This window comes from Sorex fumeus, unplaced genomic scaffold (assembly GCF_029834395.1).
Source record: "Sorex fumeus unplaced genomic scaffold, SorFum_2.1 ptg000020l, whole genome shotgun sequence".
In the NCBI taxonomy this organism is placed as follows: domain Eukaryota; kingdom Metazoa; phylum Chordata; class Mammalia; order Eulipotyphla; family Soricidae; genus Sorex; species Sorex fumeus.
This window is the reverse complement of record NW_026606077.1, coordinates 7,505,423-7,519,891: the sequence shown is the minus strand read 5'-3', so window position 1 is coordinate 7,519,891 and position 14,469 is coordinate 7,505,423. Positions and strand designations below refer to the sequence as shown.

At 55.9% G+C, this 14,469-nt stretch overlaps 1 protein-coding gene across 1 annotated transcript; it reads right to left on the bottom strand.

The window, feature by feature from the left end:
• Positions 1-8,422: 8,422 nt before the first annotated feature.
• On the bottom strand, positions 8,423-10,610 carry DDIT4 (DNA damage inducible transcript 4). The gene is made up of 3 exons (XM_056113399.1): positions 10,475-10,610; positions 10,000-10,265; positions 8,423-9,745 (listed from the first exon to the last, which is right to left on the bottom strand). The coding sequence occupies exons 2-3, from the start codon at positions 10,202-10,204 to the stop codon at positions 9,252-9,254; spliced, it is 699 nt and encodes a 232-aa protein (XP_055969374.1). The 5' UTR covers positions 10,205-10,265; positions 10,475-10,610; the 3' UTR covers positions 8,423-9,251.
• Between the last annotated feature and the right edge of the window lie 3,859 nt (positions 10,611-14,469).

Below are 14,469 nucleotides of genomic sequence, written 5' to 3'. Positions count from 1 at the left end.
GGAAAGTAAGTAAAAGATGTGAAGCGCTCTATAAAGATGAGCTGTGTGCCCCCCGGGCCTGAGCCTGGGCCCCCATATTCCCTGCTGAAGCCTGACCTCCCCACCTCACAGGCCACCTCAGGGGGGCTGGAGAGACGAAAGGACCTTGGGGCAAGCAGCCCCCACGAGGCCTGTGCACGGATCTTCTATAGAGGGGTCCTCAGCAGGCTCAGGCCGTGTGGGGTTCGGGCTGGGGGGAGCGGGGTTTGGGGGTAGGGAGTTGGGGTCATACCCTCCACGCTCAGGGGCTGCTCCCAGCTCAGGGGACCCAACCTGGGGCTCTTGCATGCAGAGCAATGGCCATAGCTTTGTGAGACAGTCCCCTGTCCCTGGCTTGCTGACTTTTTTTTTAATTGTTTTATTTTTATTAGTGAGACACCATGAGGTACAGCTGTAGACTTACAAATTTTTGTGCTTGGGTTTCAATTATACAATGATCAACTACCCATCCCTCCACCAGTGCCCATTTCCCACCACCACGGATCCCAGTATCCCTCTCACCCCCCACCCCCCACCCATCCCACCCTGCCTCTGTGGCAGGGCATTCCCTTTTGTTCTCTCTCTCCTATTGGGTGTTGAGTTTGCAAAAGAGGCATTGAGTGACAATCATGTTTGGTCCATAGTCTACTTTCAGCATGCTTCTCCCATCCTGGGAGGATCCTCCCAACACCCTTTATTTGGTGCTCCCTTCTCTATCTGAGCTCCCTTTTCCCCTAGCATGTGTGGCTCGTCTCTAAGCCATGGCTTGCTGAATTTTAACTGTATGTCACTGCAGTGACAGGAATTAATATACAAAGTCGCTAAATGCTGTTAGCAAATCATAGGCTTATCCTATATGGACTCAAAATACATGAGAGCAAAAATCAGCTAAAAATGTTGAAGGTTCAGCATTTAGTTGGGGGTCATGGGCACAGATGCACCAGAGTTTCTCCCTGGGATTTCCAGACTTCTCTGAGAGGTGCCAGCTCAGTCAACCAACTACTCGCCTCTGGATGGCCCTGGTTGGTCCCAGAGGGAAATTTCTAGGGAGCAGGAATTGTTAGGAAGGCCCAGGTGAGGGTGGGGCGGGAGGCTCAGACTTCCGGGCTGGACCTCACCTCCCCCTCGAGGAAAATGTCTCCCCCTCTCCCCCAGCTCCATTACACCACAGAATAGACTACAAACCCAGAACCTGGTGTGGGGCACAGGACCCGATGGTGCGTTTGGACTCAGTCTAGCACTGAAATGTCGTCACAGGGCTTGGACTTTTCAGCTCTGTCACTGGGAGTGTTTTGTTCAAAGGAGTAGTTGCTCATGGAAACATCACGATGGTTCCTTGAAAAATTCAAAATAGGGCCAGAGAGCTCACCCCAGGGTTACAGAATTTGCCTTGTTTCCTGCAGACCCCAGCTTGCTCCGGGCATCATGGATGATCCACTGAGCACTGCCAGGGCTCACTCCTGAACACAGAGCCAGGAATAGTCCCTGAGCACTGCCAGGTCTGACTCTCTCAAACACAAAACAAAACACAGAGAATACAGCGGTTAAGGTACTGACCTTGGTGGCTGGAGAGATAGCACAGCGGGTAGGGCGTTTGCCTTGCATGGGGCCGACCCAGGTTCGATTCCCAGCATCCCATATGGTCCGCTGAGCACCGCCAGGAGTAACTCCTGAGTGCAGAGCCAGGAGGAACCCCTGTGCATCGCCGGGTGTGACCCAAAAAAGCAAAAAAAAGAAAAAAAAAGATACTGGCCTTGCAAGCAGCCAACCCAGGTTTGATCCCCAAGCCCCACCAGGAGTGATCTCTGAGCACAGAGCCAGAAGTAACCCCTGAGCACTGCTGGGTGTGCCCTCGACCTCCATCAAAAACAGAAACAACCCAGGCATCTATTTTTTCTCCTTGGTTGGTTGGTTTGGGGGGCTCCGCCCAGCAACTTCTGGCTCTGTGCTATAGGCCACACCTGGCGGTGCTGGGGTTCCATCCAGGGTCTGGCCATGGCAGCAAGTTCCCTGACTTTGTATTAGCTCTCTGCCCCTCAGTGTCTATTGATGGATGACATTGGAATAGATACATACAATGAAATAGTATTCAGGTTTAAAAAGCAAGGAAAGTCGACCATACGCGCAACATGGATGAGCCATGAATACCCTGGGCTAAGTGAAGTTAAGCCAGGCAAAATAAGACAAACACTGCATGATTCCAGCCGTAGTGAGAGGCAGAGAAGCGAATTCAGAGAGACACAAAGCAATGCAGTGCTTGCCAGGAGCCGGCAGCCGTGGGGGATGGGACATTGTTATCGAGCATAAAGTTTCAGTTTTCCCAGATGAAAAAGATCTGCAGATAGACTGCACAATAATGTTTAACTCTACAAATATTTAACTCTAGAGTTAGAGAGATAGTAGCGTGGGCAGGGCACTTGAATTGCATGCGGCCAACCAGGTTTGATCCCGGCACCCCAGATGGTCCCCAGAGCCTTCCCAGGTGTAATTCTTGAGTGCAGAGCCAGAATTAAGCCCCAAAGAACAAGTTTAATCTTTACCCCTCTGGCCTTCTGTCCTTCCTTGCTCCCTTCCTCTCTTCCTCCTCCTTTCATGACAGGATCAGATACGCAAGTGCACTACCACTGAACCACATTCAGCCCCAACCCCAAATTGACTTTTTTTTTAAGGTTTTATTTATTTATTTATTGCTTTTTGGGTCACACCTGGTGATGCCCAGGGGTTACTCCTGGCTCGTGCACTCAGAAATTATTCCTGGCAGTGCTCAGGGGACCATATGGGATGGTGAGAATCGAACCCGGGTAGGCCGCATGCAAGGCAAACACACTGTGCTATCGCTCCAGTCCCCAAATTGACTTATTTTTGAGGTCCATTTAATTTCATCTGAAATGCTTGCAATCATTCTCTCTTTTTGGATATCTTTTCCTGGGATGGTTAAGACAGAGGGAATTGCAGCTTCCTTTTCCCTTCTGAGACCCACACGTTCCCTGTTCCTTTCCCTTCTGTTGTTGCGATGAAGGGGTTGGGGGCGGGGGGCACTGTCGACACACCATAGCTGTGTCGCTGGGGGTGCCCTCGGCAGCGCCAGGGCCACACTCTGTGGGATCAGCCGATGTGAACTGGTGCTGGGGATCGAGCAGGTCACCCCTGAGTTACCCCCAGGCCTGAGCCTGGCTTTGCCCTGCTGACACCGACATGCACCACCCCTTGTGGCTCATACGTGCATGTCGTTAAAGTAACAGAAATGGCAGGGCTGGCATCAGCGTGTCAGTGTTTTTCAAGTGTGGTTCCGTCCTTAAAAGCCCCCCTTGCAGGGGACCGTGCTCTGTAGTCACCTACGCACCGGGCCTGGCTTCTGGGCCTCAGCATCCCTGGCCTTCCTGTTCGCATCTCCCGCAATCCTGGGCCCTGCCGGGTCTGTCCTGTGCGGGGACCTAGGGAGGCTCGGGGGACCAGGTGGTCGTGCCTCCCTTCTCAGTCTGCAGCCCCGCTGACAGAGCTGCACGCTGGGCCTTAGCGTTTCCTCCTGAACGGGGACTAGAGACAACTCTTTCTGTTCTAAATATGTGCCAGGCGTGGGGCCCAGAGCTGGCTCGCGGCTTACAGAGGCCCTGCGGGGCCGGGAGATGGCTCAAAGTGCCTATTTTTGCATGCTGGATAGATGCCAAGCTTCGATCCCTGGCACTGCATGGTCCCCTGTGCACCGGCAGGAGCACCCTCCAGCCTGGTGCCTGTCGGGAGTAGCCCCCCCACCCTCCCCACACAGCCTGATCTAGTCCCCCTCAACAACAAAGGCCTACAACCAGAAAGATAGCTCCCGGCCCGAGGGCCCGAGCACCTGCTTTGCATGCAAAAGGGCTGGGTGTTGGTCTCCTGGGCACAGCCGGGAGCAGCTCCCCTGAGGGCCGCTGGGTGTGGACCCCAAAAGAAGCAAACCTAGGACGGGGCCAAAGGGCCTGGGGCAATCTCGAGGCTGTGCGCTTAGTTCCACCAAATATGTGTCAGCCTTAAATTTTATACTTTGATTTTTTTTTCTTTTTGGGTCACACCCAGTGATGCACCAGGGTTACTCCTGGCTCTGCACTTAGGAATTACTCCTGGTGGTGCTCAGGGACAATATGGGATGCTGGGAATCGAACCCATGTCAGTCGCATGCAAGGCATAACACCCTACCTGCTATGCTATCGCTCCAGCCCCTAAGCCTTGTTTTTTTAAGGTGTGTGTGTGTGTGTGTGTGTGTGTGTGTGTGTTGTTTTGGTTTCTGGGTCCACACCTGGGGATGCTCAGGGGCTTACTCCTGGATCTGCACTCAGGGATCACTCCTGGTGGGACTCAGGGGACAGGGATCGAACAAGGCACATGCCTACCAGCGGACTAGGGCTCTGGCCCCCAGAGTGCCTTTTAAGCAAGACCTCATTAGAATTCCATGTCCGGGTGACTGGCTCGGGGAAGGGGGCCAAGGACAGTCCTTCTGCATGGAGCTGGTTGTTACCAGCTCAGCCACAGAGCAGGCCCATCTCTTGCTTAGCCCCTGGACCCCCTCTCCCCCAGTAAAACAAAATCTGAGCCAGGATTCAAACCCAAACGTTACTCATCCTGATGCGCGTGGCCTTAACCACTGAACACAACAGCCCTTTGGGGGCAGAATCTTTACTATTGCTGGAACCAGGCATAAGGGATGAAACAAACAACAACCACCCCCTCATCCCCACCCATCCCCTGCAAAAAGAAAAACAAAACAGAAGAAGGTAAAATTAAATATTTCTGCCCTCTCTCCCTCTTGCTCAAGAGCGTCTGGGGCTAGCGGACGAACCTTGTGCTGGGGTCAGGGAAGAGGGCCAGGTGACCAAACAGTTGTCCGGCCTGACTCAGGGGAAGACAACGGTGCCCCTCGGAACAGGGGCTACAAACAAAACTGCCAAACTGCCACCACTGTAAAGAATGAGGTCGAGGAGAAGGATGGGGAAGGACTGAGGATGCTCTGGGCCTGCGTGGAAGGGCAGGTTTGCAGGCAAGAGAGCAAACAGCTTCCCTGACGAAGGGTCCTGGAATGAGCCACACTGACCCCAAAAAGAGGGGAGGGAGAGGGGCCAGAGAGGGGATAAGGCATCTGCTTTGCACCCTCGGATCCTGGCTTGAGTGGGCACCACTTATCCTGGCTTGAGTGGGCATCATTTATCCTGGCACCCTCGAATCCTGGCTCGAGTGGGCTCACAAGTGGCCCCAGCACCACCCAGGGGTCACTTGTGAGCTCAGAGCCAGCAGGGTGTAGCCCCCACACAAAATGAAAAGCTGTAAAAAGGGGAATGGGGCAGAGCAGTGAGTGGTTTGTCTTCAGAGTGGCGAGGACCATATCCCCAAGACCATCAGAGTCAGACAGTGAAGACTCCAAAGTAGCCTGCAAGAGAGGGAATTCCAAGCAGAGGGGCCTAAGCAGAACCATCTGGAAGCATCTTTCCAAGTTGGATTTTATGAGAAAGTCTTTTTCAGCTCTTTTAGTTTCCAGAATTAACAGTGAAGATGTCTGCCCCATCCTTGAAGGATCCAAACTTTGGGCAACGCTCTCAGGAGGCTGAGGGATGGAGAGATTCCAAAGGGTCCATCCATCGCCCGTCCCCTTGGGGTGAAACCTGAAACGCAGGTCTCTGCCTGGGGCCCTTAGGGGAAGGGCCTGGCCCATGAGGCTAAGGAGAGGGCTTCTCAGCTGAGCTTTCCTTTTCTTCTCTATTGGCTTTTGCTTGAGAACACACTATACCGTGCTCCAGGAAGACTCCTTGTTTAGTGCTCAGAGGACATTCCCAGTGGTGCTTGGGGAAACACGTCCGTGCCTGGAAATCAAACTTGGAACTCCCTCACCAAAGATGTGTTCTAGCCTTTTAAGCTAGTCCTAAAGCTTTATAGTCCTGAGATTTCTTGGAAACCCAAGTCTTCCTCTGGCTTCTGTATGAGCCTCTTAAAAAAAGAATCTGAGCACCAGAGAGACAGAATACAAGTGAAGGAACTTTGTCTTAAGTCCTACAGTACTGAGGTCAAAAGCCCTGCATCACATCTGGTGCCCCGAGCATCAGCAGGGGTCACTCCTGAGCACAGAGCCAAGAAGAGCCCCTGAGCACTGCCCAATATGGGCTATAAAAATTTTTTTTTTTTGCTTTTTTTGGGTCACACCCGGCAATGCACAGGGGTTACTCCTAGCTCTGCGCTCAGGAATTACCCCTGGCAGTGCTCAGGGGACCATATGGGATGCTGGGAATCGAACCCGGGTTGGCCGCGTGCAAGGCAAATGCCCTACCCGCTGTGCTATTGCTCCAGCCCCAACTATAAAATTTTTTTTGAAAAAGGAGCTAAGCATGCTCACTGCCCCCGATTATTACCAAACGACCTGGTGATGGCCTCCAAATGCCATCAGTCTCCATTTCTTGTTTGTTTTGTTTGTTGGGGGGGGGGGCATACCTGGCTGTTCTCAAGGTTCACTCCTGACTCTGCTCAGGGATCAGTCTGGAAGGGATTGGAGGACGTATGTGGTGCCAGGAATCACACCCGGGCGGGCTGCGCGATGCGGCTCTGGCCCCATCGGGTGTGTGGCCAGTCACAGCTGCTTTCTGGGCTCCTCTCGGCAAGGGAAATGCAGCCTTGAGCCTCGGCCAATCCCAGCTCCTCAGAAAGTGCCCCTTGTCTTGGCCGAGTGTGGCTCGGCCCAGGGCCCAGCTTCCCGGCTGCAGAGCTGAGTGGGAACTAGGGCAGGGTAGGAGCTAAGTCAGATGATCCTTTAAGGGCTGGAGCGTCTGTTTACATTACAACCCCTCCTTCCCTAGCTGGGGGCTCTCGGGGCGGATCTGCTGAGAACACACGAGTCTCTGGAACTAGTCTGGGCACCTTCGCGCTATCACCACTTTCAAATCTGATTGTAAAGTCTAGAACTTGACCTCAGTCTTTTAAAACAGCGTTTCTCAACTGGGGTCCGTACAGCCCCCCATAAGGGATATTCAAAGGGGTTTCAGGTGAAAATTTGGGCCAGGGAAAGAGACGAGGGGGCTAGCCCATAGGCAGGAAGTAAACTGGGTGAGAAGGGGCGGGGGTGGGGAAAGCTTGAGACACACTGTCCTAAACCATCCCAAGGACTCCAGCTGCCACGTGAGAAGCTCTGATGAAAATGCAGCTTCCCTGGTTCCTGCCCCAGGGACGCTCACTCAGGATCCCTGCCACGGCCCAGGACTCTGTGTCCACACGGTCCCCAGAGATCCAAGTCCACACTCTAAGCCAGAGAACTGCCGGTTTACAGTCAGGCAAACAAGGCCTGCCTGCGACCAGAAAGGAGAGACAGGGAGATAACAACTCCCCGGAGGCTGTGTGGGAGGGCCCAGCTTCCCAGGGAGGGACAAGAGGGATGGGCCTTGGCCTTCAGCTGGCCCAACACCAGCTTCACCGATAAGGAAACTCCGGCCCACGTAGCGCAGCCGCCCAGGTCGCCCATGGGCCCCCTTCGCTTGTTTAAATCCTCACCCCTTCTTACTTGTGTGTGTGTGTGTGTATGAGTGAGTGTATACGTGAATGTGTGTGTATTGTGAAAGTGTGTGTATGAGAGTGAGTAGAGTCTGTATGTGAATGTGTGTACGCGTATGAATGTGTGTGCATGTGTGTGTGAATGTATATGCGTGTTGTGTGTGTATTACGAAAGGAGGGTGAATGTAAGGTTAAATGTGTCTGTATGTGTATTCTGAAAGTGTGAAGTGTGTACATATGTGTGTGAATGTGAATGCATGTATACATGAGAATGTGAATGCATGTGTGTGCAAGTATGAGAATGTGATTGTATGTGAGTATGTGACTATAAGAATGTGTGAACTGATCTGTATGTGTAAGAATGTGAATGTGTCCGTGTGTGCATGTGTACATGTGTGTGCATCAGTGTGTGCATGTGTGCGTGCGTGTGTGTGTGTGCGCGCATGAACGGTGGTGTCTGTACCTGCCAGGGCCACGCCTCTCCCCAGTGACAGGCTGTGTCTGAGCTAAGCTGTTTTTCTTGGTAAGACTGCTCCCTAGTCCCTTTATATCCAGAGACAAAGCCAGTTCATGACTACAGGACAAACAGAACGGTGACTTCTCCCCAAGTCCCTGCAGGTCCCTGTGACCCAGGGCACCCAGGTGAGTGCTCCCCAGGGGCACTGTCTCTGCAGGAGGTCTGACTCACCCTCACCTTCTAGTGTTTTCCCCTGCTAGCCTCAGCCAGCAGTCAGGAAGCCAGGGCTCTTGGCAGACAGGCACACTGTCCACATACTTCTATCACCAGCTTGGCAGGGCCCCCCCTGCCCCGAAAGCACAGTGGACCCGGAGTCGGCTGTGCGGCCGCTCCCCAGTACCGCCCCCTCCCAGTTATCTCCCCACACCAATGACTCAACCACGCAAGTTAACAAACATGTTTTTCTTTTTATTAGAAAAGTAAAAAATATTGCATAGGTCTTAATACTTGAACATCAAGTGTATTCATGAACAACGAGGATCCCCATGTAAACAGTTCTCGATGGAAGGACCCCAATGGCACTCCTCGGGAGAGGCATCAGCCCCCACCCGGTCACCCCAGCCCCTCCCCAGCTCAACTCCTCCGCGGGGAAGGGCCAAATGCAGCTCTTAGGTGTGTGTGTACATATACATATCTAGTTTTTCTCTTCAAGTGTCCAAGATCCCCAGGGATGCCCACGTCCGCCCCTTCCTACTCTTACATTCATGCGTCTGTAAGATAGCTGCCAACAGGTCAGTAGTGAAGCTCTGATCAAAAAACAAACCAACCAAAGGCTACAAAGAATGAAGAACTAACACTCGGGGTCCGTCGGACCCCAGATACACAGACCAGGGCCCGTCCTCCCCCCTCCCGCCGGCGCTGGCCTCGGGGTGCACGCGCGCCCCCTGCAGACCATCTGCTGTCCCTGCGGGCCCTGTCACGCCGCAGTCTCCGCAACTGTCAGTAACAATAAAAGTCGTAAGGTACATGCTACATACACATCCAGCCGGAGCCGGCTGGGCCCCGCAGCCTTTGTTCCATGCTACAGTACTCGAGGGGGAGCCCCGTGCACGCTGGTCGGCGAGCGCCCCAAGAAACGCCTGCCCCGCCTCCACCCGCCTCCGCTCCTGGGTGGCTTTTGTCCCTTCCTGCGGGCACTTCCTGTCTGCGCACCCCTCAAAGTTCGGTTGGTCTCTGCCTGCCGTGGGGCGCTGCGGCCCCCAGCCCAGCCCCAAGTTCAACACTCCTCGATGAGCAGCTGCTCGGAGCTGTACAGCTTCTTCTTGATGACTCGGAAGCCGGTGCTCAGCGTCAGCGACTGGCTGAAGCCGGGCACGAAAGGCGAGTTGGCGGCGCTGAACAGCCCCTGGATCTTGGGCCAGAGGCGCGAGTCCAGGCGCAGCACGAGCGTCAGCTGGAAGGTGGGCACGAGGCTGGGGTCGAGGGCCAGCTGGCCCAGGCTGTGGCAGCTCTTGCCCTGCTCCACGCAGACGTCCAGCAGCGCCCCCCGCAGGCCGCACGGCTCGCTGTAGGCCAGGCGCAGGAGCTCTTTGCCCACCTGGCTCACCAGCTGGCTGGGCATCAGCAGGCGCGCGGGGCGGCGCGAGCCCAGCCGCGCCTGGGCCAGGCTCTCCTGCAGCAGCTGCATCAAATTGGCGCACAGGTGCTCGTCCTCGGGGTCGCTGAGCAACTCGAAGTCGGGCAGGGACACGCCGTCTAGGTACGCCGAGTCTGGGAAGGAGAGCAGACGTGGGGGCGGGTGATTTAAAGAGAAAGGGAAAAAGAAAAAACAGCTCCCGAAGGGGGAGGTGCCGTTTGGCCAAGGCGCCCGCACTCCACCTCGGCCCGGACTTGCTGCTTTCGCCGCGCACTAGCACCCTCGGGTCCGGCTGCCCCGCACCCGCAATCTGGGTCCTGACCGGCTGCAAGCCGCGGCTTGGCCTCCGTCCCTCCCCGACCTCGCCCGCCCCCGGCCCCCGGCTCACCTTCCTCGGGCCCAAAGCCGCTGTTGCTGCTGTCCAGGGACTCGCAGTCCGAGCTCTCCAGGCTCGCGCAGCGGCCCAGTCCCTCTTCTCGGGCCGCCGAGCCCCAGGCGGAGCGCGGCGGCTGCTCGGGGCCGGGAGTCGCCGACAAGGGCGCGGACGAAGGCGCGGACGAGGACGACGAGAAGCGATCCCAGAGGCTAGGCATGTTGAGGACGGACGCCAGGACGCCGGGCGAGGAGCGAGGGGCGCGAGGGGTGCAGCGGGCGCTGGAAGACAGGAGGGGCCCCGCCGGGATGTCAGCCTTGCGAGCTGCGAGCGCCGGGAGCCGCCTGCGGCGGAGGCCTCCGGGAGCCCGATCAGCGCGCACACACACATCACACGCACACATACATGCACGCACACGCGCGCACACGCATGTACGCACGCACACACATACACACACACGCACGCACGCACGCACCGGACGCTTGCTTACCAGTTCAGTGCGGCCAGCAAGTGCTGGGACAGGCGCGGACGCCGGCCTGAATGGTGAGCGAAGCGGTGCCAGCCACCGAGCGCTGCCCAGACGCGTCCCCGGTCCCTCCCTCTCCTCCCTCTCGGCCCGCCGCGGTCCCCAGCACCAGCCGCCCGGGGCTTATAAGGACTGGCGCGGCGAGGCCCCGCCCCGCCGACAGGGCCCCCAATCAGAGCCCGGGAGTGTGGCCCGCCGCGGCCAATGAGCGGCGGGCGCACGTTCGCAACGTTCTCTCCTGCCCGGTGACAGCGCTCTGGCCCCGCCCCCCGGGCCCCGGGCCGCTCCGGGCAGCGGCCCAGTGGCGGCCACTCCCCCTTTCTGGACGGGGTTGGCGGCGGCGGCGGCGGCTGCCAAGGTCCCCGAGGGCGCTCGCGGCAGGGGAGGATCAAGGAAAGACTTGTTTATTATAGGGTCGTGCAGCGGGGGGAGGGGGAGCGCGCGGGGAGCCAGGCGGGGGGCCGGGGAAAGGTCGCCCCCTGCCCCGGGGGCCTCCGGGCAGCGCTGCCCCCGCCGCCGAATGAATGCCCGGGGCACGGCGGCGGGGGCAGCGGACGTTAACTCGGCTGGCCCTCGCGCACTCAACCCCACGCCTCCCCAGCCAGGGGACGGTCTGGCTCGGGGGCGGGGCTCCTGGACGGGGCAGCGCAGGCCCCCAGGCCCCTGCCTTCCTGGCGCCCCCACCACCTGTCCGTCCGGTCACTCTGCAGCCCCCGGGTGGGTTCACGGGGGCAGGGCTCCGCGCCCTCCGAGCAGCCTGCCACCCTGCACTGCTCTCGGCAGAGGCTCATGCAGTGTGCTTAGGGCGTTTGGGGGGCCCGGTTGTGCATGTGGGGGAGGGGAGAGGGCAGGGACCGGTGCCGATGGTCACTCAGACCCACCCGCGGGTCCTCTGCTAGCCCTGTGCGGCCCAGCTGCAGCCCAGAGACCACGGGCGTCCGCCGGGTCCTAGCGCTCGTTCTCCAAGAGCTTTGTGTAAAAGACTCCGAGAGTTGCATCAGGACCGAGACCTGGATCTCGGGAAAAAGCACTGGTCACTGAGTTTCATCATTCAGGCGTGGCCTCGGCCAATCAGACGTTCCGGCACACGGTGTTAAGGGAGGAGAGGGACCCGACCTTAGTTTCTTTCAAGGTGTATCTACCTGGGATGTCACAGGTATCCTGATGGAAGAGAAAACCAAACTTACATCAGCCGCTGCCCGCAGGGGCTGGCCGGCCAGAGCCTAAACAGATGTAACTGCATGGCCAGCCTCAAGGCAGGCTTGATCCGCACTTGAGGAAACGAACTGAAACCACTGCCACCATTAAAAAGAAAGGCCAGGGATCAGGCTTTGCCTTGCAGGGGGAAACCTGGGTTTGATCCTTGGCACTGCCAGGGGAAATTTCTGTGCACAGATGCCCTAAACATCACAGGATATTGCTGGGTGTGGCCCAAAAACCAATTAGTAATAATAAGAAAGAGTCTGATTCATGCCTTGTCAAGGCTAAAAGAGACTTAGACCCTGAAAGGACTGGAAATCAAATCCTGTCCTCCATTTTACAGGTGGGAGAACCACCTCTGAAGACAAATGGATAGAAAAATTAATTAGAGGAGGGTTGAAGAGAGTACAGCAGGCAGGGCACTTAACTCGCACCCTGCAAAACCAGGGACCATCCTGGCCACCACATACAGTCCCCTCAAGTCCAACCAGAAGTGATCTCTGAGCACAGAACTAGGAGTGGTTTCTGAGCACAGCTGGGTGTGGCCCCCCAAACAAAGCAGAAATAGAGAAGGTTACCTTACTCAGATTACTCAGAGGTACCCCAAAGTCACCTGCAGAAGTCTGGGGCTTTCAGAGCTTGAGCACCCGACCTTTCTGTCCTCCAAGCTCTGGAAACTCCTAAAAACGCCAGCTCTCAGCTAAGTGCTCAGTCTCTGGTTAACAATCCCCGAAATCACCCTTTACTGGGGACGACAACACTGAACACCTGAGCTCACAGCAGACAGACAAAGGGCCTCTCTCTCTCTCTCTCTTTCTCTCTCTCTCATAGAATATGGTTCCCAGCTTCCACCCCGCCCTCCCTCACCCCTGCCCCCAGCCCACCGGATGTGATCCTTGAGTAGAGTCAGGAGTAAGCCCTGATCACTTCTGGGTGTGGCCCACAAACCAACCAAGCAAAAAACGAGTTTTCAAAAATTGGGTATATCAAAAAAAATATGGGTATAGTCATAAGCAAAAGAATTCAGAGTCAACTTGGAAATGTCACTCTACTAGAAATCATTCAACATTTTCCTCATGATTGCTAAACTCTTCTTAAATCCACTGTTTCCTTCTGTTAAATATGTTTTCCCAAGCTGGACAGGCTCCGTCAGTGGGCACTGCGTAATTTTGTCTCTGACCCCCAATCCACCAATGTTTTCTGACTGTTGTCTGTGGCTGTGAAGGTGACAGGCCTCACACAGACACTTGGCTATGGTGTTCGCTGGGGTCACAGATCTGGAGCCATGTCACTGGGGTTTGTTGTTTGCACAGCAGTGCTCCTGAAAAAATCATGTTTCTCAGGGGAGGTACACACAAGTACTCAGGGGTGCACCCAACCGTTGACCCAACCCAGGGGGTCCCAGAAAGCAGAACTTCGAGGACCAAGTTGGGGCACATGGGGACAGCCCCAGAATTTGAAGCCTCCAACTTGCAAGGCAAGCACTTTTTCCACTGAGTCATCCTGGGCTGCCTCCTCTTGTTTTTTTTTTTTTTTTTCCCAAAAGTGATTGAAAAAGGCTGAGTCTGTGCCCTGGAGGTACCTCCCTAAGCCGGAGCAAGCTGGCTCCCAGGAAAACACTGTGAAGGAGATCTGGGAGCCCCTTCTAGAAACCAGGCCGGGGACCTGAGACCCAGCCATTTGGTGTGTGCTCCCCCGCGGTGCTCAGCCTCAGTCTGACTGCAGGTTAGGCTTGCCTGGACTTGTCTCTGCCAGCAGTCCAGGCTCTAGACAGGAAGCTTCCCCGGCATTGTCCCTCGGGTGGCCCTCCTCGGGCCATCCTCACACCTGGGCCTATCGCTCAGAATAATTGTTTCCACTCTAGTTTTCCAACTGGGCTGGAAACCGCAGGGGCTTCGAGTCCTCTTCTAGCAGCCGCCTCACTTGAAGGTATGAATGAATGAATGAATGAATGAATGTAGAGCGGGATGGCTAGAGAAGGAAAGGAGCTGGCTTCTCTCACCATTGTGGGCTAGAGCGGAGGTGGTAATTTTGTTTTTGTTGTATTTGCCACACCTGGCAGTGCTTAGCCTTTACTCTTGGCTCTTGCTTCCTGCGGCTTGGGAGACCATATGATACCAGGAATCAAACCTGGGTCAGCCAGCGTGTAAGGCAAATGCCCCTCCTCCCTGCTGTACTATCTCTCCAGCCCTTGGTGGTTTTTTCCTCAATTGTTCTTTTGTATCTGAGCAATAATACCACGTGGTACTCAGGTTGGGGCACTTGCCTTGCACCCAGCCAACACAGGTTCAATTCCAGGCACCATGGCTACAGAGTACCCCTGGGTATGCCCCCAGATGTCACTGGAGATGCCACACTCTTCAGGGCCTCGCTGAGTCAGGGGCTACCTCCCTGGCCCCAGAATACATCTAAACATACAGGATTTGGGGGTTGGGAGACTTCAGGACCCCTTAGTGGTATCTCCTAAGTCACCTGGCTGGAACCTTGGACATACCTGAGTGTCCCGTGCTCCTCAGCTCCCGTCTGGAGTGGGGTCTCTAAGACCCTCATTCTTGCCGTTGGAATATAGTTGCGACCACAGAAGGTAGAGAAGACTGACTTGGGAGGAATCTTCAAGCAATCAAGTGTCTTCAGGCCTTCAAAAGACTTTATAAAAATGGTTAGATGAGGGGCTGGAGAGATAGCACAGCGGGTAGGGCGTTTGCCTTGCACACGGCCAACCCGGGTTCGATTCCCAGCATCCCATATGGTCCCCTGAG